This window comes from Gouania willdenowi, chromosome 22 (assembly GCF_900634775.1).
Source record: "Gouania willdenowi chromosome 22, fGouWil2.1, whole genome shotgun sequence".
In the NCBI taxonomy this organism is placed as follows: Eukaryota; Metazoa; Chordata; class Actinopteri; order Blenniiformes; family Gobiesocidae; genus Gouania; species Gouania willdenowi.
Genome location: NC_041065.1, coordinates 4,210,501 through 4,238,227, shown reverse-complemented (window position 1 = coordinate 4,238,227; position 27,727 = coordinate 4,210,501). Strand labels below are relative to the sequence as shown.

General features: G+C 39.2%; 1 protein-coding gene across 1 annotated transcript; it reads left to right on the top strand.

Moving 5' to 3' along the window:
• The first annotated feature begins 624 nt into the window (after positions 1-624).
• enpep (glutamyl aminopeptidase) lies at positions 625-24,775 on the top strand. Its single transcript, XM_028438718.1, has 20 exons — positions 625-1,293; positions 3,724-3,865; positions 4,489-4,623; positions 4,701-4,821; positions 8,616-8,770; positions 12,356-12,469; positions 12,556-12,690; positions 12,799-12,864; positions 12,941-13,006; positions 13,201-13,361; positions 16,015-16,097; positions 17,510-17,646; positions 21,859-21,914; positions 21,986-22,136; positions 22,219-22,292; positions 23,071-23,175; positions 23,256-23,429; positions 23,542-23,682; positions 24,122-24,203; positions 24,387-24,775. Exons 1-20 carry the CDS (start codon positions 671-673, stop codon positions 24,531-24,533), a joined length of 2,868 nt encoding a protein of 955 aa, XP_028294519.1. The 5' UTR covers positions 625-670; the 3' UTR covers positions 24,534-24,775.
• Positions 24,776-27,727: the final 2,952 nt, after the last annotated feature.

Genomic DNA, 27,727 nt, shown 5'->3' with positions numbered 1-27,727 from the left:
TCGTAGTGGCCACACTACGAGAGCAAGAGGCCCTTCGCCAGCTCGTGGCAATCGTTCCTAAATATGGTGAAAAGAGGTTAAAAGTGACAATAATGGTTCAACATATGTGACACTAGGTGGGAAAAGTGGTGGTATAAATGCCAAACATTTCTTGAAAGTGGAAAAAAATGTGCAGCAAAGGCACATCAATTTGATGGAGAAGTGGCAGAAATGGGAGTAATGCAGTAAAAATACATTAAAAGGAGCAAAAATATGGCAAGAAAAAGTAATGAAAATAGGTTCATATATGGAAAGTTTGGTGTAGTTGCAGAAAAAGGGTAAAAATAAGCAAACATGGGCCCAAATTGTTCAAAAAATATTCTTATTTCCTTGAAGGCATCTGGTGACCTCATCTCAATGTCTCACAACCCCAAATGGGGTCCTGACCCCAAGGTTCAGAACCCCTGGATTAGATCCTTGGAGAGAACATGCAAAGCTCACATAATGTTCAGCGCTCTAAACTCTTATGCTTGCTGCGATGAGGCAGTTATCTTGGCTGAAATAAAGCGAGTGATAACAATGCTCTTGAGCTATTGATTGACAGCTTGTAAATGTTTAACAGGACGGACCTTAAGAGCACGAGATCAGGAGACTTCTCCCACTCATTCAGCTCCTCACTGCACATCGTAGCATGCATGAAAGTATGGACTTTGAGAAGGAACCCAAACGTTACTGCATTCGAGGTAAGCACGTGGCCCTCCTATGCGCGACGGTTGTGGTGTGCTCTGTAGCCGTGGGCCTCGGAGTCGGTCTTTCTGCAACTTCTCCATCCTCCACAGTAGCTCCAACCACTGAGCCCACCCAGCCCCCTCCTCTGGACAGAGGACCCTGCCTCCCCTCTCAGGACTCCAGTGGAGAATGGAGAAATTTCCGTTTGCCTGACTTTGTTAATCCAGTCCACTATGACCTGCACTTGGAGACAAACTTTGATGACGACACCTACACAGGAACTGTTGACATTCAGGTGGAAGTCCGAAAGCCGACCCGTTATTTGTGGCTGCACATCAGAGAGACGTTTGTGAGCGCCGAGCCTCGGCTGAAGAGAGTGGACATCCAGGGTCAGCAGCAGGAGGTGGCAGTGAAAGGCTGCTTTGAGTACAAACCTCAGCAGTACGTGGTGGTGGAGGTTCCTGAAGAACTGCAGCCCACAGCACCAGGAGATGTATATGTTCTCAGTCTGGATTTCCAGGGTTGGCTCAATGGATCTGTGGTGGGATTCTACAGAGTTATCTACACAGAAGATGGTTTTACCAAGTAAGTTATCAGTTATTTCATCGTCACATTTGGATCAACAGAGGTGTAAAGAGTTCTGATATCTCCTACTCAAAAAGTACTGTTGCTTGATTGAAATTGTACTCAAGCACAAGTACTAGCAAGTCATACATAAAATACTCAAGTACAAATAAAAAGTAGCTAAATTAAATAGTACTCAAAGTAAAAGTTACTAGTTACTTTTACCCCCTTCTTTTTATTGGTTTATTATTAAACGTCCCATGTATAAACTTAAAAAGGAAGAGACCAAATCTTGTACAATTGGAACTTAATTTATTTTCCACAAAGTAATCTGTATAAAATAAAAGGTTTGTCAAAATGTACAATTCTTTTTGAATTACAAATCTTTTTAAATTGATTTTTGTTACATTGATATTGTTTTTTTTTTTTTTAATAACACCAATATATTCAACTCAAAATAAAAAAAAAAATAAAAATGATTAGGCTCCCAGTATAGCTACATTTATTAACTGTAAAACTGGGAGAATAACCAGCATTCAATGCTGTTTTTCTACTAGGTTTAATTTGATTGGTCGGCTATGGGTGATGCATTTGATTGTTGTCTGGTCATTTTAATTTTTGTAGTTTCCAATTATCCTTTTAAAGCAAAAACTAATAATTTACTCAGTAATGGTTGGGTGTAGAAATGTAACAAATGACTTCCTTTAAAACGTACTTACAGTGCATACGGAAAGTATTCACAGTGCTTCGCTTTTCCCACATTTCATCATGTTACAGCCTTATTCTAAAAGGGATTCAATTCATTTTTTTCCTCAAAATTCTACACACAATACCCCATAATGACAACATGAAAAACATTTTTTTTTTTAAATGTTTGCAAATTTATTAGAAATAAAGAATGAAAATATAACGTGTACATAAGTATTCACAGCCTTTGCTCAGTACTTTGTTGTGGCACCTTTGGCAGCAATTACGGCCTCAAGTCTTTTGGAATATGAAGCCACAAGCTTGGCACATTTATCTGTGGCCACTTTGGCCCATTCCTCTTTACAGAACCTCTAGAGCTCCATCAGGTTGGATGAAGAGTGTCGGTGCACAGCCATTTTTAGATCCCTCCAGAGATGTTCAATGGGATTCAAGTCTGGGCTCTGGATGGGTCACTCTAGAAAATTCACAGAGTTGTCCTGAAGCCACTCCTTCCATATCTTGGCTGTGTGCTTAGGGTCGTTGTCCTGTTGAAAGATAAACTCTCGCCCCAGTCTGAGGTCATAGCGCTCTGGACCAGGTTTTCTTCCAGGATGTTTCTATACATTACTGCATTCATTTTTCCCTCAATCTTGTCTACCGGTTCCTGCTGCTGAAAAACATCCCCACAGCATGATGCTGCCACCACCATGCTTCACTGTAGGGATGGTATTGGCCAGGTGATGAGCGGTGCCTGGTGTTTCTCATGGTCTGAGAGTCTTTCAGGTGCCTTTTGGCAAACTCCTGGCGGGCTGCCATGTGCCTTTTAATAAGAAGTGGCTTCCGTCGGGCCACTCTACCATACAGGCCTGATTGGTGCAGTGCTGCAGCGATGGTGGTCCTGTTGGAAGGTTCTCCTCTCTCCACAGAGAAACCCTGGAGCTCTGTCAGAGTGACCATCAGGTTGTTAGTCACTTCCCTCTCTAAAGCCCTTCTTCCCCGATCACTCAGTTTAGAGGGACGGCCAGCTCTAGGAAGAGTCCTGGTGGTTCCAAACTTCTTCCATTTACGGCTGATGGAGGCCATTGTGCTCATTGGGACCTTTAAAGCAGCAGAAATGTTTCTGTACCCTTCCCCAGACCTGTGCCTTGAGACAATCCTGTCTTGGAGGTCTACAGACAATTCCTTCGACTTCATGCTTGTTTTGTGGTCTGACATACACTGTTAACTGTGGGACTTTATATAGACAGGTGTGTGCCTTTCCAAATCATTTACAATCAACTGATTTTACCACAGGTGGACACTACTTAGGCTGTCGAAACATCTCAAGGATAATCACTGGAAACAGAATGCACCTCAGCTCAGTTTTGAGCTTGATCTCAAAGGCTGTGAATACTTATGTACAAGTGATTTCTTTGTTTTTTTATTTTAAATATATTTGCCAAAAATCTCAAACAAATGTTTTTAAATTGTCATTATGGGATAAAATGTGTAGAATTTTGAGGAAAAAAGTGAATTTAATCCCTTTTGGAATAAGGCTGTAACATGATGAAATGTGGGAAAAGTGAAGCCCTGTGAATACTTTCCATATGCACAGTAAGTACAAGTAAAATTACTTATTTAGAAATATACTCAAAAAAGTACCAATAAATGCAACTCAATCACAGAAACGTGAGTACTTGTAATCCATTACTTTCACCTCTGTGGATCGATGAGATACAAACTTCCAATTACTTCCAATATGACTTTTGCTATTTTTCTTTGTAGAAAGATCGCTGCGACAGATCATGAGCCCACAGATGCACGCAAGTCCTTCCCTTGTTTTGATGAACCAAATAAAAAAGCCACGTATACTATCAGCATCACACATGATGCCAACTACAGAGCTCTGTCCAACATGCCACAAGAGGTAAACATGCCCTTCATTGGTGTTATTGTCCTCCATCATTGATGGCTGTTGAAAACACAACCAAAGAACCTCAGACCAGTCTTTCAGAGGGAATAATGATGTTTCCTTTTGTTGTTCCATTGGACTTGGTCACTGCGTCATCTCGGTCACCTCATTCCTCATGTGTGCAGCTTGACAAGACAAGACAAGATATGATACGACAAGATATAATATGACAAGATATAATATGACAAAACAAGATATGACAAGACGAGACGAAACAGAACAGAACAGAACTGTTGCATTATTCCTCCAACAGTGGGAACATTTGGTTTGTAACAGAAAAATCCATAAATTTTCTGACCCACGTGTAAAAACAAAGTACACAATAACATATTACTACTACTATTAATAATATAATTATATAATTTCTCTGTAAAATAAGATAATTTATTCTACATCACATATCGTTGTTTTTTTTTTAAATTATTCGTGGGAAAACCAATGCTCATATCAACCGATATTCTATTTTACATATGAGTTAACATATGAATTATGATCTTAATGCCATGACATAGAAAGTGATCATCTTCTTTTTGTGGGACAGACACACACATTTATCATAACATGTTTTACGTCTCCAGGGAGACAGGGAGGTGTTGCCTGGTAACAGAGTGAAGACGTCGTTCCAAAAGTCCGTTCCCATGAGTACATATCTGGTATGTTTTGCTGTGCATCAGTTTGGTTCAGTGGAAAGAACATCCAACAGAGGGATTCCGGTGAGTTTTGTCATTGCGTGTACATGTCTCTGCCAGTAACTGTTACGTGCCATAAAACTGTTCTTTTTCCTTTGCAGTTAAAAATCTATGCCCAACCGAGTCAGATAGGTACAGCAGAATATGCAGCCAACGTCACCAAAATCATCTTTGACTACTTTGAAGAATATTTCAATATGACTTACTCGATCTCCAAACTGGGTATGTGAAGAATATAAAGAACTCAATCCTCATTGAAAGCATGTAAACAATCTCAAATCAAAGTCAAACCAATAGGTTTTACATTTAGACACATATTAATTTTTTCATTGTGGGACTGATAAAGACAAACGTTAACTTATCTTAAATCTGTAAACCCAAACTAAGGTGAATCTCTACACGCATTTTTGTCTTTACAAAAACAAAGCTAAAGTCAAAGAGTGGTTTTCTACGGTGGCCCTAAAAGCTCACAACACAACACAGAATAACGAACGCAACAACACCACACAAAACGAAAGCTCATACAAGTACAAACACCACAACACATCACCAAAGCAGCCCGGTAAGCAACAATCCATGAAGAAGAGTTTAACCCAAAGCGATATTCAAAGGAGCACTAGGCTGGTAGCAAATTATAAGTATGCATGTATAGAAAGTAAGTATGATATTTATATGTGTGTGATAATGTACTCCGCCACTTGGGTGTTAGTACAGTATTACTAATTAGTATTCGTGAACGCAAAACGCCAATAAGATAGCTTAAGCCAGCTCTCCTTCAACTTATTAATTAAAATAACTTTATGGACTTTTACATCCATTGTTGATGTTTACCGGGCTGCTTTTGTGTTGTGTTGTGGCGTTTGTATTTGTTTTATGTTGTTCTTCATTTTGTGTTGTGTTGCGAGCTTTTAGGGCCACCGTTTTCAGGTCAACTTTGAATTGGTTTAATTAAGCACTTCCCAGAGTTGAAGCTGTTCATGCAGGATGTAAAGCTTTTGAGGTTTGTACTACCAAGCTAGATTTTCTTCTATCACGCAAATTTCCAGGATTTAATCGGTGTGTCCTGTACTACAACATTGATTAACTTCTTACAAGGCTAAATCACCGTGGTAACTTAGGCTGAACTCCTAACCTGGTTGGAACCAGGTTATGAAGTGAATAATCCGACAATACATAACAATTTAAAGTTAAAAAGCTGGTTTAAAAAGATGAGTTTTGATTGGGGATTTGAAAGTTGGCAGGTCGGTGCAGTGTTGAATGTGTGCAGGGAGTGTATTCCATAGGGAGGGGGCAGATATGGAGAAGGCTCTGCCCCCTCCCCCCCCTTGAATGGAAACACGCCTGTGCTGTAATAAATTGAAACTACTCATAGCGCTGTCCGTTTATCATCCCATGGATTCATATTGTATATTATACAACAGTTAGCTCTGACCAAGTGATTTGATTGGATGACAGACATTCCAAGAGTGCTGATACAGGCACTGGGACTTCTTACGGATCATGTCACTCCACTGTACAGCTGATCTAAATACTGTTCATTACTGTTACATCTTAGGCTACACACCACAGTACACTGTCACTACGTTCACACTGCAGGTCTTAATGCACAATAGAGAGGTAAGTCTGTACCGTACTACACGCTGTTTTTGTCTGCTGGCTCCGTTTAGGGAAAAAGAACTATGCTTGTCACGCTATTGTCATCAGATCCGCTCATTGTTTGATTGGGTACTCTGCGCGTGTTTGTCCCGCCTCCGCTCAGCCACCAGAACTCAAATGCCATGAGCGCTTCCTGACTAATCACCTGCATGAATAATACAAGTAGATTAGGATGGATTCCAGGCTACATCTCTCCCGTCTTCTGATTTCATTTCCATCACAGTATATTTTCGTCTCATCCTTTATTTGTTGAGAATAATGTCAATCAATTTAATCATAGTTTTAGTCTTAATCAATTACTTCTTTTTTAATTTTTGTTTTGTTTTCATCTGCAAAAATATATTTGTGATGAGTGGCCCGAGAGTCATTGACAGACCGGCACACTTCATGCATGGTATGGGGAACCAGCCAGTCAGCCTGCAACACGAGTTTCATGTCCCTTGAAGAAAAAAAACTGCATTTGATGTTGCTTTGGACCATAATCATATAGGGTTCTATTCTCCCATGTACAGTATGTAAGTCCAAAAAGTTGCGCAGCAACGCTGTTTTTGGCTGTGTGCTATTCTCCCCCTGTACTTAATTCAGTCGCTGCGCACCTTCATCCCAGTTACACACTGTGGGTGGAGCAGCCCTGAAATGTGGGTGTTCCCATTCAAATCTGGCTTTACGCGCATTCTCCGGTGTGCGTAAGTCCTTTTCCTCTTAGGCGCTTCTAACCCTGGAATAAGTGCAGCGCCCCAATAAGGTGAAACATTAGATTACACTAGAAATATGGACTTAGTTACATTTGAAGCCACACAGACTTGTGCGTCACGCAGCAGCAGCTGTGCTCACTCAGCTGCTGCTGCACGATTAATTAAAACTCTGACAGACGCAGACTTCTGTCCACGTTGGTCACAGTGATTCAACCATTTTACCAATCACAGTTTTATCCACTACAAAGTGAAACAAGCTGTCATATGCAGATGAGGATGGACCAGAAACTGTTCCCACACATATTTTAATGAGGCTCAGCTCAGGTCACTTTAAACTATTTATATTTAAAACTGCGTATTATGGAAGTCATTAGTTGTGTTTCACTGCAAACATCCCTCTGTATTAAAGCAGGACGCTCTGAGGCCACGTTATTTCCTCATATCTCCAACATCTAACTCAGTCACGCTATACAGCGATGATGATGATGATGATGATGATGATGATGATGATGATGATGATGATGAAGGTGATGATGAGCAAGGAAAGAGATTTTAACTGGAACTCAGTCACACTGCAATAATCTGATCTGAAATTTATCATTTTCACGGATTTCAATGACATTTACAAGCGTTGGGAAAACTCCATGTTCCGTGATTTCTAGACAGCTCCAAAAAAATTACATCACCGCCTCCTTTCCTTCAACCCGCCTTCATTCACACATATGCGCTTTTGGTCTACCTTACGCGCGGTGGACGTGTCAGCAGCTGGACCAGAGAATATGCGTAGGAGAGAAGTGCGTAACTGCAGGCGCGCAAAAAACGTTTAAGTCCAGACGGGAGAATAGAGCCCATAGTAAATATTAACTTCAACCCTTAAGAAGCCTACAGTAGAATAATTACAGCAGTAAAGTGATTTTACAGCATGTAGTGATTTTAATGCTAACATTAAAGCACTGATTAGCGGCTAATGCTATCCTAGCTCAGTGCTACAGAGAGAACTTTTACCTGCTACTACCACCTCCTCTACTACCAAGACAAATTCCTCGTACTGTCCTAAAAACTGTACTTGGCCATTAAAACATTTCTGATTCTGATTCCTCTCTGATTCTCCTCCACGCCAAATCCTTCCTAGTCCGGTCCTGGTTATAAAGGCCGTGTCATACAGCTCCAGGTGGTCACACACAGCTTCTACTCCATGGTTGAATGGGTGAACAGACCGGTGTTGGTGTTGACGGGCTGACGTCATCGTCAACAAAGGCTCTGATTGACTTACGTCATGCAAAACAGCCGCAGGAGTTCAATATTTTCAACTCTTGCGAATGTTCGAATATGACAAAAAATCGGGAGCGCACTCGCACGGCCAACGCTCTTGGCGGCTCGGCCCGCACTGCCGCACAGGAAAGATTTTGCCTCTGGGCCATGTCCATCCATTGACTTTGTGTGTAATCTGATTGCACGAACATTTCGTGACACATCCGGTGTGAATGCAGCATAAAGGAGAAACATCAGGATATAATTATCCAGCTTCGTAGTACACAGGCCGCTGTAAGTTAACATTGGATCTAACATGTACAGATGAACATTGTCTACTGACACTGAAGCCACTGTCCTTTAAAACCAGGCACTTTATAAATAGAGTTCATGGTGTTATACATTATGTTCCAGATAAGATTGCAATCCCTGACTTTGGTACTGGGGCCATGGAGAACTGGGGCCTTATCACCTACCGGGAGACCAACCTGCTGTATGATGAGCGGGAATCATCGTCCTACAACAAACAAAGAGTGGCGAGTGTGATCGCCCATGAGCTGGTTCACCAGGTAGTACTCAGACCACCTCACAGAGTTTCCAGGAGTGTTAGAGCACTTGAATGCTTTTTAATACCATTACTTGGAGTTGAAAAGAATCAGATATTGTGGGGTTACAAGTATTACAGAGATTCTGACCCATCTAGGCAATATCCACCTGATTAGTAGTTTGTTGGCGTCTTTTCTGTCTTTTATAAATTATTCTGTTACTTAAATGGGTTGTGTGTTTTCATGCTGAGCAGTTTAGTTTCAGTCTCTGTTTCTCCATCAGGCTCCCTTTATGTGTCACTTACACTCAGGGCTGGACTGGCCAATGCAATTCAATTCAATTCACTTTATTTATATAGCGTAAAATACAACAAAGTCATCTCAAAGCGCTGAACAAAATATTAAGTCCATAGTAAGAAAGAAGAAGAACCCAACAAGATCTCATACTGGGCCTCATCCCGGTAGGCCGTTGATCGAAAGTGGGCCGGTCTGATCATTTTTTTTTTTTTTTTTTTTGACGAGCGCATGAAGGCAGACATAGTAACATGTGACCAATAATGGTCCAAAAGTGGCAAAAATGTGGCAAGAAAATAGTGAAAGTGGTCAAGAGTGGCCAAACAATAGTGAAAAGGGCAAAAATGTAGAACTTAGAGGCATTATGTAGGGCAAAAAAGGAAACAAGTGGTATTTACTGGGCAAAAATGTGTTTATTTGGATGAAAAGTGGCCAGTAAAAAATTTGATAAGAGTGTCAAACAGAACTTGCAAAACTGGATAAATATATATATATATATATATATATATATATATATATATATATATATATATATTGGCAAAAGGAGCGAACATCTGAAAAAAAGTTGCAAAATGGCCACAAAGAAATGGGTAAAAAGGGGTTCAAAAGTTTCTGGGAAAGTAATTAAATTTAAGACATAAAGAGCCACATGTTGAGCATCACTGACTTAATAATGGCTTCTACATGGTGTCATGATAATTGAATAATCACGGAACAATCGGCAAAAAATTCTGAATTTTTTTAAACTGAACTTAGGGTTCAGTGTTGTGCCCAAGGACACTTCAACACATAGAGCAGTATAGATTGGGATTGAACCCCCAACCTTTTGCTTAGAAGACAACCCCTCTACCACCTGACCCATGATCAAGAAATGATTTAGAATCACCTTTGACAGATTCTGACAAATCTTCATCCAAACATAGACCTTAGGCCATGGAAGATTCCATTACATTTTGGAGGAGTTCTGGATCAATAAAATGATTCTTGATCAGTTTGAAAAATCCCCAAATATCTCTCTCTCCTCATTGGCTTATCAATGTTTTTAATTAATCGATCTGAGTCATGTTGTGTTGATTCGTCAATAATCCCATTCAGTTTCATCTGGATCGGATCTGGATCATATTTCATGTGTCCATACATTGTGACCTACGGTTATTAATGTGTTCCAAGCCTTTAAAGTTTGAATAATCATGGTGATCAGGATCATTGATCAGATAACTGACAATATCTAGAAAAAAGGAGGTTTTGATCTTGGAGAATGTTTGACTCTGAGTGATTTGGTTTTATTTTACAATGACATTAAAAACACTTTCATCATGACTTTTATGTTGAATAAAGGAGCAGATATTGGATGCTATGTTCTTCTAATATTACAATACACACTGATGTGATTGGAAGAGTCTAGAGTTCATGATGAATGTTAAATATGGTATTATTTGATAATCATTTTTTTTACGGTGGTCATTCTGGGAATAAGACCTTTTAGTCATTTCCCAGTGATGAAAGATAAGAGGAACTGAGTGGGTTCATAAAGTTTTACTATCAAACCAAAGTCCCAGAATCACGAGCCAAGTCGTTTGTATTTATCTATACGAGGCTGAACAATAAACCTTTAATCACTAAATAAGGTTGTTTAGGCTTTTTCAGATTGTAATGGTGATAACTGTGAATAGTAAAGTCTGTAGAGATCACGACACTGTTCTACTACATAAACTGAGTTCTTTGTTCCTATTTTCAGGTTTAGGACTTTGTTCCTAGTGGTGAGGTTAACGCTGTTATTTGATATATGCTTTAGCAAATAAGTAGGTTTTGAGTTTATCCTTAAAGGTGGAGAGAGTAACAGCCTCCCGTACTAAGACTGGGAGCTGGTTCCAAAGGGGAGGAGCCTGGTGGCTGAACGCTGTGCCTTCTGTTCTACTTCTAGACACATTTGGAACTTCCAGTAGACCAGCAAACTGAGAGCAGAATGATCTGCCTGGACGATAGGGCACTAACAGGTTTTTAAGATACACAGGAGCTTAAAGCAATGAAGGGAAGCCAATACTAAAGAAATCTGCTACTTGTACCTGTTAGTACGATGGCGTATTAGGGCCACATTAAAATAAAAAGAAATCTGAGCACTACGAGATAACGTTGTAATATTTTGAGAATAAAGTCGTAATTTTATTAGATTAAGGTCTTAATATTTCGAGATTAAAGTCATCATGAGAACAGTCATAACGTTTTTGAGAATAAAGCCGCATTTAAAAAAAAATCTCGTAATGGTACAGCGCTCAGAATTCCCAGTGAACGCAACTAACAGCGATAGCTCTGAAGTCGACCACTTCCTCCTCCACTAAAGAGGCTATTAGCTCCAAACCAGTCTGGTTCTTCTGTCGGAACAAACACAAACATCTGCAAAGTGTCTTTAAAGTCCTTAAACTGATAACAGTGTGGTGACAATGGGCCAAAAGACTCACCATGTGTGAAACCTAAAGAGAAATAAGAGAATAAAGTTATAATTCTAGAATAAAGTTATGATACAAATAGGATCTCGTCTCTTGCGTTATGGAGAATGAGGAACATTTAGTGAGATTATAATTTTTCATGACTTTATTCTTGAAATATTATTTATTTAATCTCTTTAAATTATGAATTTATTAAGATATGACTTTATTCTCATAAAATCATGACGACTTTAATCTCATAGTGCCCAGATTTTTATTTTATTTTAATGTGGCCCTAATATGGTGGTTACACTCGCTGCAGCATTGTGGTTTACCTGGAGACTTTTTAGTGAGTTACTGGGACATCCTGACAGTAAAGAGATGTAAGATGTAAGAAATGCAAGGATTAGTTTTTTAGCGTCACTCTGGGCTGAGATATTCTTGATTCTAGAGATATTATCGAGGTGGAAGAAGGCCCTCAGTAGAAAGTAAAACAGAAAACATGAATCATTGTGTGAACGACCAACTACAGTATCTCAGTCCCTCCAAATACACAAATTCAACAAAACTCAACATATTTGCAGAGCTCACAGTTTTCCCATCATTATATCACATGATGGAAGTTTTCATCACAAATTGCCAAAAGAACTATTTAAAAAAAAAATAAATAAACTTGCACTTTTACTTTAAGTATTCAACAAAATTTCCCCAAATGAATCAGTCCTTCAGGGACTGACATCTCACTTATTGCTTGGATATTGTCGGTGCTTTACATACTTTACATTTCAGTTAAATATGAAAGTGCAAACAATGTCAATGTTACTCGTTTTCACGCAATGTAGTGGATCAATAAATGGTAATTTACACAGTTATCCATGTGTTTTTCCAGTGGTTTGGGAACATTGTGACAATGGATTGGTGGGATGATCTCTGGCTTAATGAGGGCTTTGCCAGTTTTTTTGAGTATGTCGGTGTGGAGGAGGCGGAGCCTACCTGGGGCATGGTGAGTTCTCCCTCAAACCAAACAAGATGCACACATCATTGATCATTGCATCCTGAACGATGACATCTATCCTTGTGTGGTCACAGCGAGACATCATGCTCACCGGTGATGTACTTCCTGTTATGGTAAACGATGCACTGCTCTCCTCTCATCCAATCATTGTGAACGTGTCAACACCTGCAGAGATTACCTCCGTCTTTGATGCCATCTCGTACAGCAAGGTATTGATCCACTAACCTATAAATAACTGTCCATGTTAGTGTTCGAAAAACACAAACATGTAGCATGTCACAGACGCTTCATTTGAAGGCTACAGTAACTCTTTCCAGGGAGCGTCTATCCTCAGGATGCTGGAGGACTGGATGGGAAAGCAAAACTTTCGAGACGGCTGTCGAGTATGTTTGAAGTGAATCATTGTTGAATCAAAGCTTGGGATGCGTTCTAAGCTACTTTGACCTCCTCTTTCACCAGAAATATTTGAAGGACTACTACTTCAAGAACGCAAAAACTGCCGACTTCTGGGCTTCTCTTGCTGATGTAAGTTTGTATGTTTGTTGACGGTTGGCATTGATTAATAAATAAAATCATAGGAATTAATTTAAGCTTTCATAAAAAAAAAAAATTATCAGCAAGAACAAGGAGTCAATGACAGTCAGTTCTATTGTTGGTGTTACATACTGTATCTTTGAGATAATAAACCGTAGCGCATTGTTTTGCATGTATCTTTTCAGGTGAGTGGCTTTCCAGTTGCTGAGGTCATGGATACATGGACTAAACAGATGGGATACCCAGTTCTGCACCTCTCTGTCTCAGAAACAAGTGCCAAACTCACACAAAAGCGTTTCGTTTTGGACCCAAAAGCCAATCCCACTCAGCCTCCTTCTCCTTTTGAGTAAGAACCATCACAGCAATGAGTTAGACTTCTGGAAATCAGATCAAAGTCTTCTCCAAACTAATCTTTAATGACGAAATCCTTCATTTTTATTGAATCTGTTTTTAGGCCAGGTTATCAGACTCAAAACGCCACTTACTTTGTACTTCTTCTTCTTCTTCTTCTTCTTCTTCTTCTTCTTCTTCTTCTTGTTTACACTAGTTAAAATCGCTACTCCTCTGTTATTTGTGAACGGATCAGGCTGAAACTGGGCAGGTATAATCTATGGATGTGTACGCATCAATGCACAGAGCCCAATTTTCGATTTGGGGTCCAAAGAAAAAAAAAAAAAACGAAAGTCGATTTGTTATTTATTTGCAAGTCAAATATTACAACAGTTGGTGGTACTGAATTATTGGCGGTAACAAATTATTGGCACATACCAATATATAAATGGGGTCCATTACCCCATACGTGTCACGGGGGCGCCGGGGGCCCCATTTTTCAAATGACTACTCCTCTGTTAGTTTTTGTTAGATTGGAATGCAGTTTGGTAGGAATACTCTTTGTATGAATATGATGAGACGCTCTGAGCCCTTTTTTGAAATGGGTCTCGGGGGCCCACCCCCCATTTCAGGTAAATTTCCAAATGTATGGGCACATTGTCGTGTGATATATTGTTTCAATGGTAATTCAATGTAGATCACAATTATGCCTCACACAATTCAATTCGATACCCCCCTTTTTTCGGCAATTTCCATTAAAGTTGTTTTCTAATTTATTTGTGAGTGAAATATTGCAACAGTTGGTGGTACCACGATCATTGACACATACCAATACACGAATGGGGCCCATTACTTAATTTGTGCTGCGGGGCCCCATTTTTCAAATGACAACTCCTTCGTTAATGCTTGTTGAAACGGGCTGTAATTTAACATATATATTTTATGAGCGGATGCAAAGAGCCTCTCTGAGACCTTTTTTTACTCGGAGGAACCGAGTCATTTGACTGAATTCTCAGGGTCGTGGTACGTGCTATTTGGCGCGGAGACGTTCCGCGGGCCCGGCCGTAGTTCATCCGAACTTGTTATCATAAAGTTAGCATCAGTCTGTGTCATGTACCTTTTTTTATTCTCAGTATAGTTCTACATTTTAAATGTTTATTGTTAGTTTGTTTCTTGTACTGTAAATGTACTGTCACCATGATGTGGGCCATCATTGTGGGATGTTTAGTTCTTTAGCCCTAACTGCTCAGGAATGGGTTAAATGCAGAGAACAAATTTCAAATTTCGAGCATTATAGCATTAGCCGAGCTTGGCATTAGCCTAACTTGGCGACCAAGGCTTAGGTGGTAGAGTTGGTTGTCCTCTAAGCAAGATGTTGGGGGTTCAACCAGTCTATACCGGTCTATGTGTTGAAGTGTCCTTGGGCAAGACACTGAACCCTAAATTGCTCCCAGTGGTCAACTAGTACCTTCCATGGCAGCTCAGTCCCATTGGTGTGTGAATGGGTGAATGAACTGATTTTGTAAAGACTACATCAATGTGGGGATAAAGCACTATATAAATCAAGTTCTTTTACCATTTAACTTAGCATTAACATTAGCATTATTCTGGCATTAGCTTATACTAACACTAGCCTAGCATAGGCATAGCATTAGCATAGCTTAGCAGAACATTAACATAGCATTAATATAGCATGAACATTGACATTAGCCTAGCACTGGATTAGCATTAACCTAGCACTAGCATTAGCCTTAAAGCTAGCACTAGTATAGCATTAGCTTACCTAGGAGGTAACGGTGTACCCAAGGAAATCCCATACAAGCACCTGCATCCTGATTCATAAATAAAGTGTGAAAGCTGCTCCTATTATGGCCCTCAGCCTTTGTGAAATGAGCTAAGCTAGCTAGCTAGCATTGTCAGACAGGGTTTGGTGGAGTCAGCATTTCACTGATTAACACCCATTATACTAAAGCCACATTTTGGCCAGGACTCTTCTCACATTTTAATCCAACAAGATTACAATTATGATGATAATGCAGTACTTTATTGATCACTTTTACAATAAACCACAATTTAACCCATTCTCTCCAATGGACTGCCGTAGTGGGGTGCAGGGCTTTAGGGGTTTTGTTCAAATTGGCAACTTTTATCACAACATGGCCATGTGACATGTGATTTAATTTATTTTATTTTTTTGTATGTTTGTGTGTATTGTGCATTGGTTATATTTTTGGAATGTTTTCTGTATTTAGTGTAGTTTTGTAGTGCTCTTGTGTGTTCATGGAGTAAATGTGCATGTTTTTCTTGTCCTTTTGTCTAATTCTCTCTAATTTTGATATTTTGTGTGTGCTTTTTGTGCTGTTTTTTATATTTTGTCTGTTTTTGTTATCATGTCACTGTGCGCCCTCAACAATATACTGTATGAGAGTCTAAAGGAACATCTTACCTCAGGCTTAATGTGCAGTTTTCATGTTTTTCTGTAGGTGTGCATGAGTTTTCAGTGATTTCCTCCCATATTTCAGTCATGCTGGGGTTCTCTAATGGGCCAAAGTGACAGTAATGCCTGTCTCTGTTCACCTGACCACATGCACAACCCCAATAGGACACATGCATGTGCAGTGTTAATTTATTAAAGCTGTATAAGTAACATTCCATTTGTTTTCCAACAGGTACAAGTGGACGATTCCAGTTAAAAGTCACACTGTAAAAAGTGACAGAACCCTGGTGGAGATGTTTAATAACAGCAGCCCAGGTAACAGACATTATCACTCCTCTGGTCAGGAATTGGAAAATAATTGGTTGCCGTGATAATGTAATCGAATGGTAATTGAGTTTAGATAATTGATTTTGTAAATGTAATTATCATGGAAAATTTTATAAAAAACTGTTATTTACAATTTAATTAAACGCAAATCCTTGGAACCATGTTACAGTTCTATGGCTTACACATACAGTTAACAATTATTAAAATATGTTTCAGGTGCAGATTTCCCATTATCTGTCAGTTTTCTTTAGGATCATTTCACCATTTTAAAAAATATATAAATCGAGTGGTATACAGTATGTACAGTATATGGCGGTCACCATATCATAATTGAGTTGTAATTGAACATAGCTAATTAAAGACGTAATTGTAACTGTAAAATGTAATTGACCCCAACCCTGGTCCAGGCGTCAACTTTTAGTTATGAAATGTTTATCTGTTGCCTGGCAACAAGCCTCGTCTTTCTTCCAGTTGTGGATCTATTTGTTTTGGCGGAGCAAATAAAATGATTAAATAGCAAGTCATAATATCTTGTCGCTCTATACTGTTGACTAATAAAATGCAATATCATACTGGAGGGATTACCTACGGCCTACGTTCCCAAAGTGGGGTACGGGTTCCCCCAGGGGTAAGCAAATTATGATAGAGGGTACGTACAAATAACACATTGGTCTCTGTAAGACCACCCTCTAGTGGTGACAGAGAAACTATCTCGTCAAAAAAAAGTGCAAATATGACGAGAGCTACATTGCGTTGCGTTAGCCAAACGTGCTATCACCTTTTTCCACTACGTACTTGTGTGAAAGTGGATTTTCAGCTTTGACGAACGATTTAAGACTCAGACTTCCTCAAATTCATCCAAACATGGCAGAGTTCACCCTCAAGATTCTCATTAAAGTTGTAGTAAGTTGTATTTCACAGTTTCAGGGTGATGAAAAAGAGCCAGTAAGCTAATTAAATAGATGAAGTGATTACTACTAGATTACTATTATTTTGTATTATATATTATTCCTCAACAGGATAGAGACACATTTCCCTGTAGGGCTACCTTGTAAATTACATTATTATGTTTTTTAATGTGCAGAAGTGGGGGTACATGGCTTCAGGTTGCATGTCTGAAGGGGTACGGGACTGTGAAAAGTTGATATTTCAGCTAACAGCTAACTTCTCGTGTGATATTGCTTAATTGATGTGCAGTGAGCAGGAGGAAGCCTTCGGTCTGAAGGTTTTATGGTTTTTGGGAAACATGAGGAGGACACCAACCTTTGAGCTGCTCCAGCAATAAAAGAAAATGATTGAGGAAATCCCAGCTTAAATTAGCCTCACGTGTTGATTTATCAGAACAATTAACACTTGGACTTACTGCCTTCTTTGCTCTGAGTGAATGTTTTATTTTTCAGAGCTGCTTGTTGGGAACTACACTCCATCTATGGACGGCCAGTTGAAGATTAACGACAATCACATTGGCTTTTACAGAGTCAACCATGACGACCACATGTGGGATAGTATTAGTCAGCAGCTTCTAACCAACCACTTGGTAAATATTCAGCAGGACTTTTCTGTGACTTCCTCATGGTCTATGTTTTATTTTCCCTTTGTGGTATTTGCTTTCCAAAAATCTTTTTTTCTGACTTTTTAACAGTTTTTACCAGTTTTCAGTGAGGTGCATTAAAATGATTAACTAGTTTATCAAAGAAAAAGCCACATAGTTGATCAGGTTGGGTGACGTAAACGCCTTGTGTAAGGCACTGGGAACACTGGGAGAAGAATAAGAGATGAGGGGAACTCACCAGTAAAAACACTGTAACCAAGCAGTGTTAGAATAGTGCAGGGAAGGTAACCCAGGGGTGTGAAAACATCTGTTGTATCTTCTCCTTTGACTGAGTGTTCTTCTTGTTTTCACGGATCCTTTGTGTGGTTTAGGTATTGTTTAACGTGAGCAAAAGAGAAAACTGCCAGAATGCCGACTAAGCCCTATTTGCACAGGATTAGTTTTACCTAAGGACCACATGTAATAAATAAATGAGCCCACAACGTCTGCTTTTTATGTGGTACGGGATAACCGAAGCCTGAGATTTTGCTGACATTTACAGACATCTGAAAACATGTAAGTGTGTAAGTTGATGTTAAAACAACTTCGCAGGCTTTTGACCACAGCTCGGTGCTACTGCTAGTGCTAGCCAGCTGTATTAGATAGAATGCTACAAACAGAAAAAAAAGATTCTTACTGCTCATTGCTCTTTCTCTTCAACCTTCTCTTTTTGTTGCCGTACGTTACGGGCCGATAAGGTTTTGCTGGCACGGGACCAAAAGCTTTATTAAACACTCCAATGCAGCCTCCATTTTTTGCCAAAAGTGAATAAACCTGCATCCCGGTGTCACCGTGCACTCATGCGCACATATGCTCATAATCAATCTCAGTACGAGGTAAACTCAGACCTTGACACCGGAAACAAAACAACACGTAATCAAATCACGCATCAGATCCCGCCCATTTCTGTCCAAATCACAGAGAGGCCTATTCGCATTGGATTAGTATTATCACAGGACCTCACAGTTCATAGTAGGTCATTTGCAGTAGAATTTTTACTTTACAAATTACTGACATGGCCGATTCACATGGGATTAACATCACAGACACTCTCCGCAATTATTACAAATCTCATGTGGTCCCTATAGTTAAAACTAATCCTGTGCAAAAAGGGCTTTAGTTGAAACACAGGAGGTTTATTCTCAGAAAATACAACATTCTTCTCCAATTCAGGCTGAGCATAGCCTCCAAACAGTGTTGGTCACCAACTGATCATTTTCCAATGTTATTCTATTGGAAACCCAATTCTAATTCTATTCTTCTTCTAATTTTGCTGCTCTTTATATGTCAGGATTCTCACCAGGGATTTTTCACAGCATGGGGGATCGCGTGGTGTGCGAGCGAGCGTCACCGGAGTGGAAAGATTTAAAAGTTAGCGAAATAAAGCTAAAGTTGCGTCTTTGTTCCAGCCTTACTTTAAAGCTAAAAGTTATGTGTTGAATTGGTGAAGGTGATGATGAATGTAGCTAGAGAGTTCCTCATGCTTTTTAAATTTCAATTAGGTATTATGCGCACACACACACACACACACACACACACACACACACACACTAGAGCTTTAATCAGGCCGAAAAAAGACCACAATGAAGCCAATGTCTCTTTAAGCCCGAACACGTTTTAAACAGACGGTTTTCACATCCGTGCACACGTATGTAGAATGATCTAATGTGAGTTCTAAACATGACGAGCAGCTTCATGTTTTGTTCTACATGCTACGTCCCGGTTGAAGCAGAACGACTATATTGGACTGTAATTACGCAGTCAGACATACGCAGCTCCCACCATCCTCCCAAGCAAAGGAGTGGACGACACGGGTAAATTATAATGAAATATAACACATTTTGTTCCGCCTAAAACAGGTAAATGTGAACATATCAGAAATACTGATGGTCAATCCTTTGGCGTGCTTGTGTGACTCACATGGGAGCATTAATTACTCTTTAATTCAGAATAAAAGTAAAATCCTCTTTAAACTGACCCTGTAAACATTTAATTATTTAAACAAATGTAATTCTTAATTAAACTTAAATCCAAATTAGGTAGCTGGTTTATTTATACTCAGCCAGGCACGGTGACGACATACAGTAGTCCAAGCTGGCCTGCCGGACTCAAGCCGAGACTATTTATTTAATAAAAGCCTTAGAAGATATGGATATAATGAAAAGAGTAGATGAACAGAAGCATAAACATGAGGACATTCACACAGACTTATCACACACACACACACACACACACACACACACACACACACACACGGCCATCGGAAAACCAAACAGGCTTAATCGGACGGGTGATACTAAAACCCAGAGACAGTAAATGCGGTTCTATACTGCTGCACAGGCTGTAATATCACCACGTTTATCATTGTACCAGTTGCTAGAGCTATACTATCTTTACCAGGGAATATTTATTGTTTTCTAGAGTTATAATGGGATTTATTTACCGGTGATTAGGGAAGTATATTGATAAGGATTTAGCGATTCCGATGCTTTAGCGATTCCTGCTTATCGATCCGTTTTTTTATCGATTCTCAAATAAGCTGAAAAATAAGTAGTACATGAGTACAGTAAATAATAAAAATAAATATCAGGTTTATTAATGTAAATCTTAATTATTCACCACTGAGAATAAGCAATACTCAATAAAATGAGTCCAGAAGTCAAGTGGCTATTGGCTTAGGATAATAAATTAACCTAATTTTTATCATTATCACACAACGTTGGTAAGTATGTATAGATTTTATTTATATAGCACGTCTCACAGATAGAAATCACAAAGTGCTTTACAGTAAACAACAACAACAACTTAATAAAAGAGGATTATTAAAAGCTTGTCTGTATAAATGTGTCTTTAGCTGCATTTTAAAGGAGTCAATGGAGTTAGTGCAGCGTAGAGTTTTACCTGCTGTGCTAGTGCTAGCACTGGTGCTGCTAAAGTGAAACCCATCAGCTCCGCTGGCTTGACAGAGACGTAACGCAGACATTGGTTGTGTTACCGCCTTTGGCGCACAAATCCCTCTCGCAGGACTTACAGGTGATGATCCTCGAGGTGTCGTCCTTCTTTGTGAAATGTAGCAGCTCAGCTCAGCTCAGCTCAGCTCAGCTCAGCTCAGCTCAGCTCAGCTCTGCAACAGTGTGTATTGTGTGTGTGATGTCATCGCAAATTTACAATTGGGGTACGTTTGTTTACAGTGGCGGCGCAGCCCGGGAAGAATCGATTGCAGAATCATAAAGGGTTTTTGTTAGCGATTCCAAAAAATTGTTTGACTATAAGAACCGGTTCTCAAACAAAACCGGCTAACGATGCACATCCCTACCGGTGATTCGTTTTCTACCTCCTTCTCTTGCTCCGCGAACCAAAGTGAAACCGTGTGTTATTGTTGAGTTGCTGCTTCAAAACTACAATCAAAATAAAAATGAAAACAGTTCTCATATGGTTCTCTATGTTGGAGCCAAAAAGAAAAGTATTGTTGTGTGTTTTTTCCTGATAGACGAGAATACGTCAAGTTCGACCCCTGTCCAATCAGGACCCCTTCCCAACCCCCAAACCTACAGCGGAATTGAATAAAGCTGAATAAACCTGTTTTCCATGTAAACCTCAATTCGGAATTACTATTTTCATGTAAACACAAAGCAGAACATTTTAATTTGGAATAATTAATTCCAGATTAAAAAATATCATGTAACCGTGGCCAGTGTCAGTTTGAATAGATTCTTGTGGCTTAAATTATAACTAAATCTAAATTTCTAGTGCAATATAATGTTTCACCTTCTCGGGGCGCTGCACTTATTCCAGGTTCAGAAGTGCGATAGAGTAAAATAACTTAAGCCACTGGGAGAATGCACATAAGGCCAGATTTGAATGGAAACGCCCACATTTCAGGGCTGCTCCACCCAGAGTGAGTAACTGGGATCAAGTAACGGTGACTAACTTAAGTACAGGGGGAGAATAGCATGCAGCCAAAAACAGCGCCGCTGCTCGGCTTTTCTGACTTACGCCCGAGGGAGAATAAAGCCCATAGAACTTTACCCAACAGATGGAGGGACTTAACCACACAACAAGGATGCCAAGAAATCCCTACAACCCCCATTGACAGAGCAAAAGAAAAGAACTGTAGATCACAGAGTCATCTGTGTGTCTGCTCTCTCTTATTAACAGGAGTTTGATGCCGCCGATCGCACAAGCTACGTTGACGACGTCTTTGCTCTAGCTAGGTATAAAGTGGCACTCACTCACTCACTAATTTACTTGTGTGAAGTTAAGAGTGTTTGATTTCATTTTCCAGAGCTGACCTTATAGATTATGGAAATGCATTCAACCTCACAAAGTATCTGACCAACGAGACGGACTACATTGTGTGGGAGCGTGTGGCCGCCTCCATCAGCTACGTGCACGACATGTTGTCTGCTAAACCATCGCTTTTTCCCAAGTTCCAGGTAAGCAGTCATTCTTTTATCGTACATTTAATCAGTGATGACAACCTTGAAAATGATAATCGTGTTTTTCTTTTAAAAACAGAAATTGTTTCGTGAGCACGTTAAAACAATCTCAACTCAACTTGGATGGAACGATGAGGGAACACAGATTCAAAGGTAGCTTCTCACTGCCATTAGAATGACACTGCGTTCATAAAACATCCCCTGAGTGCTATAGTCAAGTCTATAGCACCTTTCACATACAAGACAACTCATAGTGCTTTACACAAAACAAACATCATAGTAGTGCTTGCACACCATAAAATGACATTTAAAAAATAAGGAAGAATAAAAACATGTAAAACAATGTCAATCAATATTTTTTCATGTTGGGTGCTAACATTCAGTTTTTCTTCTTTGGCTCCAAAGACTACAATTTTGGTTTTATCTTTGTTTAACTGAAGACAATTTTGACACATCTAATTATTCATTTGATCAATGCAGTGTTTGTAGTGGTCTATAGTCTCCTGGGGATACAGGTATGTAAATGTGTGTGTCGTCTGCATAGTTATGGTTTTTTTTAGTATCTGGGTCAATGGGAGCATGTAAATGTTGAAGAGTAGGGGGCCCAAAATAGAGCCCTGGGGAACAGACATCACCTTTGCAGAACGGAGTCCGCAACAAAAAGCAAAATTCAATTGTAATAGCCGACGTTCAACCCTTAGAGGGCACTCACTCTGACAATTTACAACTAAATACATTTTACTAAAATGTTAAAAGTTGGCCTAGGATCAATCAACAGCACTACTTAATACCCTAATGAATATGTATTCAGCAGAACAAAGTGGATTTGGGGTTTAGTCACTCTTTAAGTAAATATTTCTGAAGCAAACATAATGAAGTAAAACATGTGTTCTGCTGGTTTCCATGTTGGATGTGTTGGATGTGTTTGTAGGTTGCTGAGGGAGTCGGTGCTCACCATTGCTTGTCAGATGGGAGATACAGATGCTCTGAACAAAGCTGCTGATCTGTTTGATCGTTGGATCAATGGAAGCTTAAGGTATCCTGTAAAATGTTTCAAACCAAGCGTTGCATTGATACGCATCCCATTGCTCAGCGTCCTCATGTCTCCCACTACAGCAGCGTAGCAGTAAACCTGAGACTACTGGTTTACCAATATGGCATGAAAATGTCCAGCAGTGAGGAGAAGTGGAACACAATGTTCCAGAGATACACAAAGTCTACCCTGGCCCAGGAAAAGGACAAGCTGCTCTACGGATTAGCATCAGTGGAGAACTTGGCTCTGCTGTCAAAGTAAGGAATGGTTCTACTGCTGATGTTCTCTGTGGAACACTTCCATTCAAAGCTGGATGGTGACAGGGTAGATGCTGTTCACCCAATCAGAGACGGTCCTTCTTCTTCACAGGCTGCTGGAGGCCACCAAAGACGAGAGTGTGTTTCGGAGTCAGGATGTGTTCACTGTGGTGAGATATGTATCCTATAACCCACTGGGTCAGAGCATGGCCTGGGACTGGACCACTCTGAACTGGGACTACCTGGTTCAAAGGTCAGTGTGAAGACACATGGAAGTTTTTATCTCAGCTCTCATTCATTCAGCCATTTACTTTATTTCTATCTTTGTATGTACACGTAATGATCATAATCTCACTTGGAAAAAAGGAATATCACATCAGACGATTGTGTTATATTATATTTTATATATTTTCTGGATTCTGGAACAAACAAACAAAAAATAATTCAAATACAAATAAGTGCAAACGTATGTTAGAGGAAATAGAAAAATATACAGTATTTAATGTGACCTGTATTTCAATGTATTGATGGGTTGAGAATGTGGATGGAAGGGCTCACTCTCTCATTCATGAATTCATACATTAATACATTATTAGCTCATGCTATCATACATTTATGCATTCATACATTTATGCATTCATACATTCATTCAGACTCTGGCTCTGGTTTCTAATGCTTTCTGCTTGTTTCAGGTACACTCTCAATGACAGGAATCTTGGTCGTTTACTCACTCAAATCAGCAGCTCTTATAACACAGATCTTCAGCTATGGAAGGTTTGTTCTGCTTATTTTCTCTTCACTTTAATGGTCAATGCTACCTTTTTGTGTAGCAGCCATTTGTGTTTTAAAAGTCACTTTTGTATCTGTTTGCATTGAGGGAATGACGAGGAAAGAGAGGAGAAGCTTTCTGTGGCGTTGCCTATGTTCACTTCTTATTTCTACACAATGTCTTTACAGATGGAGAATTTCTTCAAGCTAACACCGAACGCTGGTGCTGGGGAGATGCCCCGACAGCAGGCCCTGGAAACAGTAAAGAACAACATTGAATGGCTCAGGATGAATGAAAATGAGATCGCAGAGTGGCTGCAAAACAACGTAGCCTGACTCCATGCTAGCGTCTCCCATTCACAAACATTTAGATTCTTTTTAAAGGGAAAAGCGTCACCAATCTTCACTGGAAACTAAACCAAATTTTATTTTAAAAAGAGTCCCTTTCAGATAACGTGTACATTAGCAAAAGCATTAGCATTTGAAATCTCACATAATCTATAAGGTCTCCCATTCATATGATCACCTTTAGATAAATGTATTATCTTAATGTGAATAAAAACTTTTTAAAAATGAAATTGATGTTGTGATATGTTTCATACATTATCTGAAGTGTGTGTGTTATAAAAAGAAGGTCTGACAGAATGATGTGTTTACTCTTCAGTGAGGGACAGCTTTTATTGCAGAGGGCGGGGCCACAAACATGTGATTGTGTCTGATTTGAAGGTCACATGATCAACATTAGAATAATGACCAATCAGAGCATTAATCAGAATCAGAATCAGAATCTACTTTATTGACCAAGAGTGTATGAATACACATGAGGAATTTGTTTTGGTGACCTGTGCTCTCTCAGATAGTGTAACATTAAATAATAACAATCAATTAGAATAAAGAAAAATAAATTAAAAAAAAGAAGTATAAACATAAATATAAGAGCAGTTAGACTAATATGTGAAAACTAAATAAAAATAACAGATAATAATAATAATAATAATAATAATAATAATAATAATAATAATAATAATAATAATAATAATAATAATAATAATAATAATGAAATGAAATAAAAATACAATAATAATAATAAGATAATAGTGCAGTAGTGCAGGTGAACATTTAAATTAAAAATTATGTCCATGAACATTCACAGTGACAGGTTGATCCAGGGTTGTCATGTTTAGTTCCAGGTTATTTCACAGTAACAGAAACAGGTCTGACACTCTATGACTGTTTAGTGTTGATCAGAGTGACAGCCTGGGGGAAGAAACTGTTTTTATGGCGGGTAGTTTTGGCGTACAGTGATCTGTAGCGTCTGCCGGAGGGGAGGAGTTTAAACAGATTGTGTGCAGGGTGGGAGGGGTCTGCAGTGATGCTACAGGGAACAACAAAAATGAGTTTGTGTGTTTGTTGTTGCTCTGGATTTGTTTCCTTTTGTTTATGTATAAATGTTAATGTTTGCTGGAGTAATGTTGTTTTTTTTTTTTTAGTTCCGTGTGTTATTGGAGTCATTTTGCGTGTTGTTGTTGCCGTTTTGTGTGGTTTTAGTCATTTTACAGTTTGTTTGTTTTCCATTTGTGTGTTTTGTAGTCATTTTGTGAATTTTGTGTATTTTCCTTTCATTTTTTTGTATTTTTGTATTTATTTTTATGCATTTACTCTGGGGGGTACACAATAATTACATTGAGGGCCACACGTGGCCCCCGGACCACGGCCTATGCTCTACTTGTTGAAGTTGTGACCAGCTGTTGTTCTCATTTCAATGTATCCATTTCTTAAGATAAATGAACGAACAATGACCAGAGTTTTCTTCACTTTCTTTGCTAAATTGTGTGTTTGAATTGTTTTTTTGAATGGTATCATGGAAAGGATGTAGTTAATCTGAGCCAGAACTTTCTTTTTGAGTGATGCATAGCGTAAAATGAGGGGAATAGAAACGTTCACTACACATTAGCTTCAGCTCATAGGACAGAAAGAAGGATGTGTTTGGTTGTTGTTTTTTCCTTGTACATATTACCTCGTACAGTGATTCTCAAACTTTTCACAATCCTGTACACCTTCAGACATTTAACCTGAAGCCATGCACCCCTAACACCTGCACACTGAAAAAACATGCTGGGTTTTTCAACCTTGGGGTCGTGACCCCATGTGCAGTCGCTAAAGATTTCAAATGGGGTCCCCTGTAAAATCTAATTCATAGCAATAAAAAAACTGATTTAAAATGAATTTTTAAAATATTTTAATTATTATTCTTGTTCAAATTATAACACCATCCACACATAAAACTATCTTAAACAACTGTATTCTTTCACTTTCTGAAATAGAAATCTAGTTTGAATAAAATGCAGTATGAATATATCTGAGTTGGCGCATCGCTTTTTGCACTAATCCTTGCAACAGCAAACATTGTCAAAAGTTAATTCTAGAAAGAACAAAAAAAAACGTCACGACCCAAAAAAGTTGGGAACTACTGATGTGATGTCACATACAATGCAGCCTATTCAACAATATTCAACTTTTCAATTCAATTCAACTTTATTTATATAGCGCAAAATACAACAAAGTCATCTCAAAGCGCTGAACAAAAGAACTCAACAAGATCCACATGGACAAGCATTTAGTGACTTTGGGGAAAAAAACTCCATCTTTTTTATAGGAAGAAATCTCCAGTGGAACCAGTTTCAGAGTTTTGACTGGTTAGTGAACAGAAGGTCAAACAGGATTGGATAAAAGAATAGTCCATCCTAGTGTCTCAGACTAGTTGAGCCACGAACCATTGATCAGTCCATACAGTATAAAATAATAATAAAAAAGATTAATAATCTGTAACCATGGTAGTCGGCTATTGTGTCACTTGTGGCAATGCTGACTGTTGGTTGATTTACATTATAGTTTCCAATTTTATTTTTTATTCATGTACAGTAGTCCCTCACTATAACGTGGTTCACCTTTCGCGGCCTCTGTGTTTTACAGTGCAATTTTGCATGCAATTTTTTTACAGCTTATGAACGCACATTGTGTTCTGCGTCCTGATTGGCTAATGCTGTGTTCACCCCGATTGTGTCTTCTGCGGCACCGGACGCGTCTGGCGAACAAAACGTTCCGCAGGATCAAAAAATGCCTCCATTCGCTTCATATGCGAGTTTGAAGCGAAGCCCCGCCCACCAGCGACACATCCAACTCAGTGAGTTTCACTGCCTGCTGAAGTGAGGAGCTGTGCTCCTTTTTCTCCTCTCACAAACATAAACCACCAGTGAAAAAAGCCGGTGTGATTAGCGGCTAATGCTAACCTAGCTCAGTGCTACAGAGAGAACTTTTACCTGCTACTACCACCTCCTCGCTGATTCTCCTCCACACCTAATCCTTCCTAGTCCTGGTTATAAAGGGCGTGTCCTACAGCTCCAGGTGGTCACACACAGCTTCTACTCCATGGTTGAATGGGTGAACAGACCAGTGTCCGTGTTGACGACCTGACGTCATCGTCAACAAAGAAACAGCTTTATGTTTTAAAATCTATGAAGGTTTGAACT

Coding starts and splice junctions, on each gene's coding strand:
- enpep (XM_028438718.1), top strand. CDS start 671: ATGCATGAAAGTATGGACTTTGAGAAGGAACCCAAACGTTACTGCATT. Junction 8,771..12,355: donor CCCATGAGCTGGTTCACCAG/GTAGTACTCAGA, acceptor GTGTTTTTCCAG/TGGTTTGGGAACATTGTGAC. Junction 24,204..24,386: donor CAGATCTTCAGCTATGGAAG/GTTTGTTCTGCT, acceptor ATGTCTTTACAG/ATGGAGAATTTCTTCAAGCT.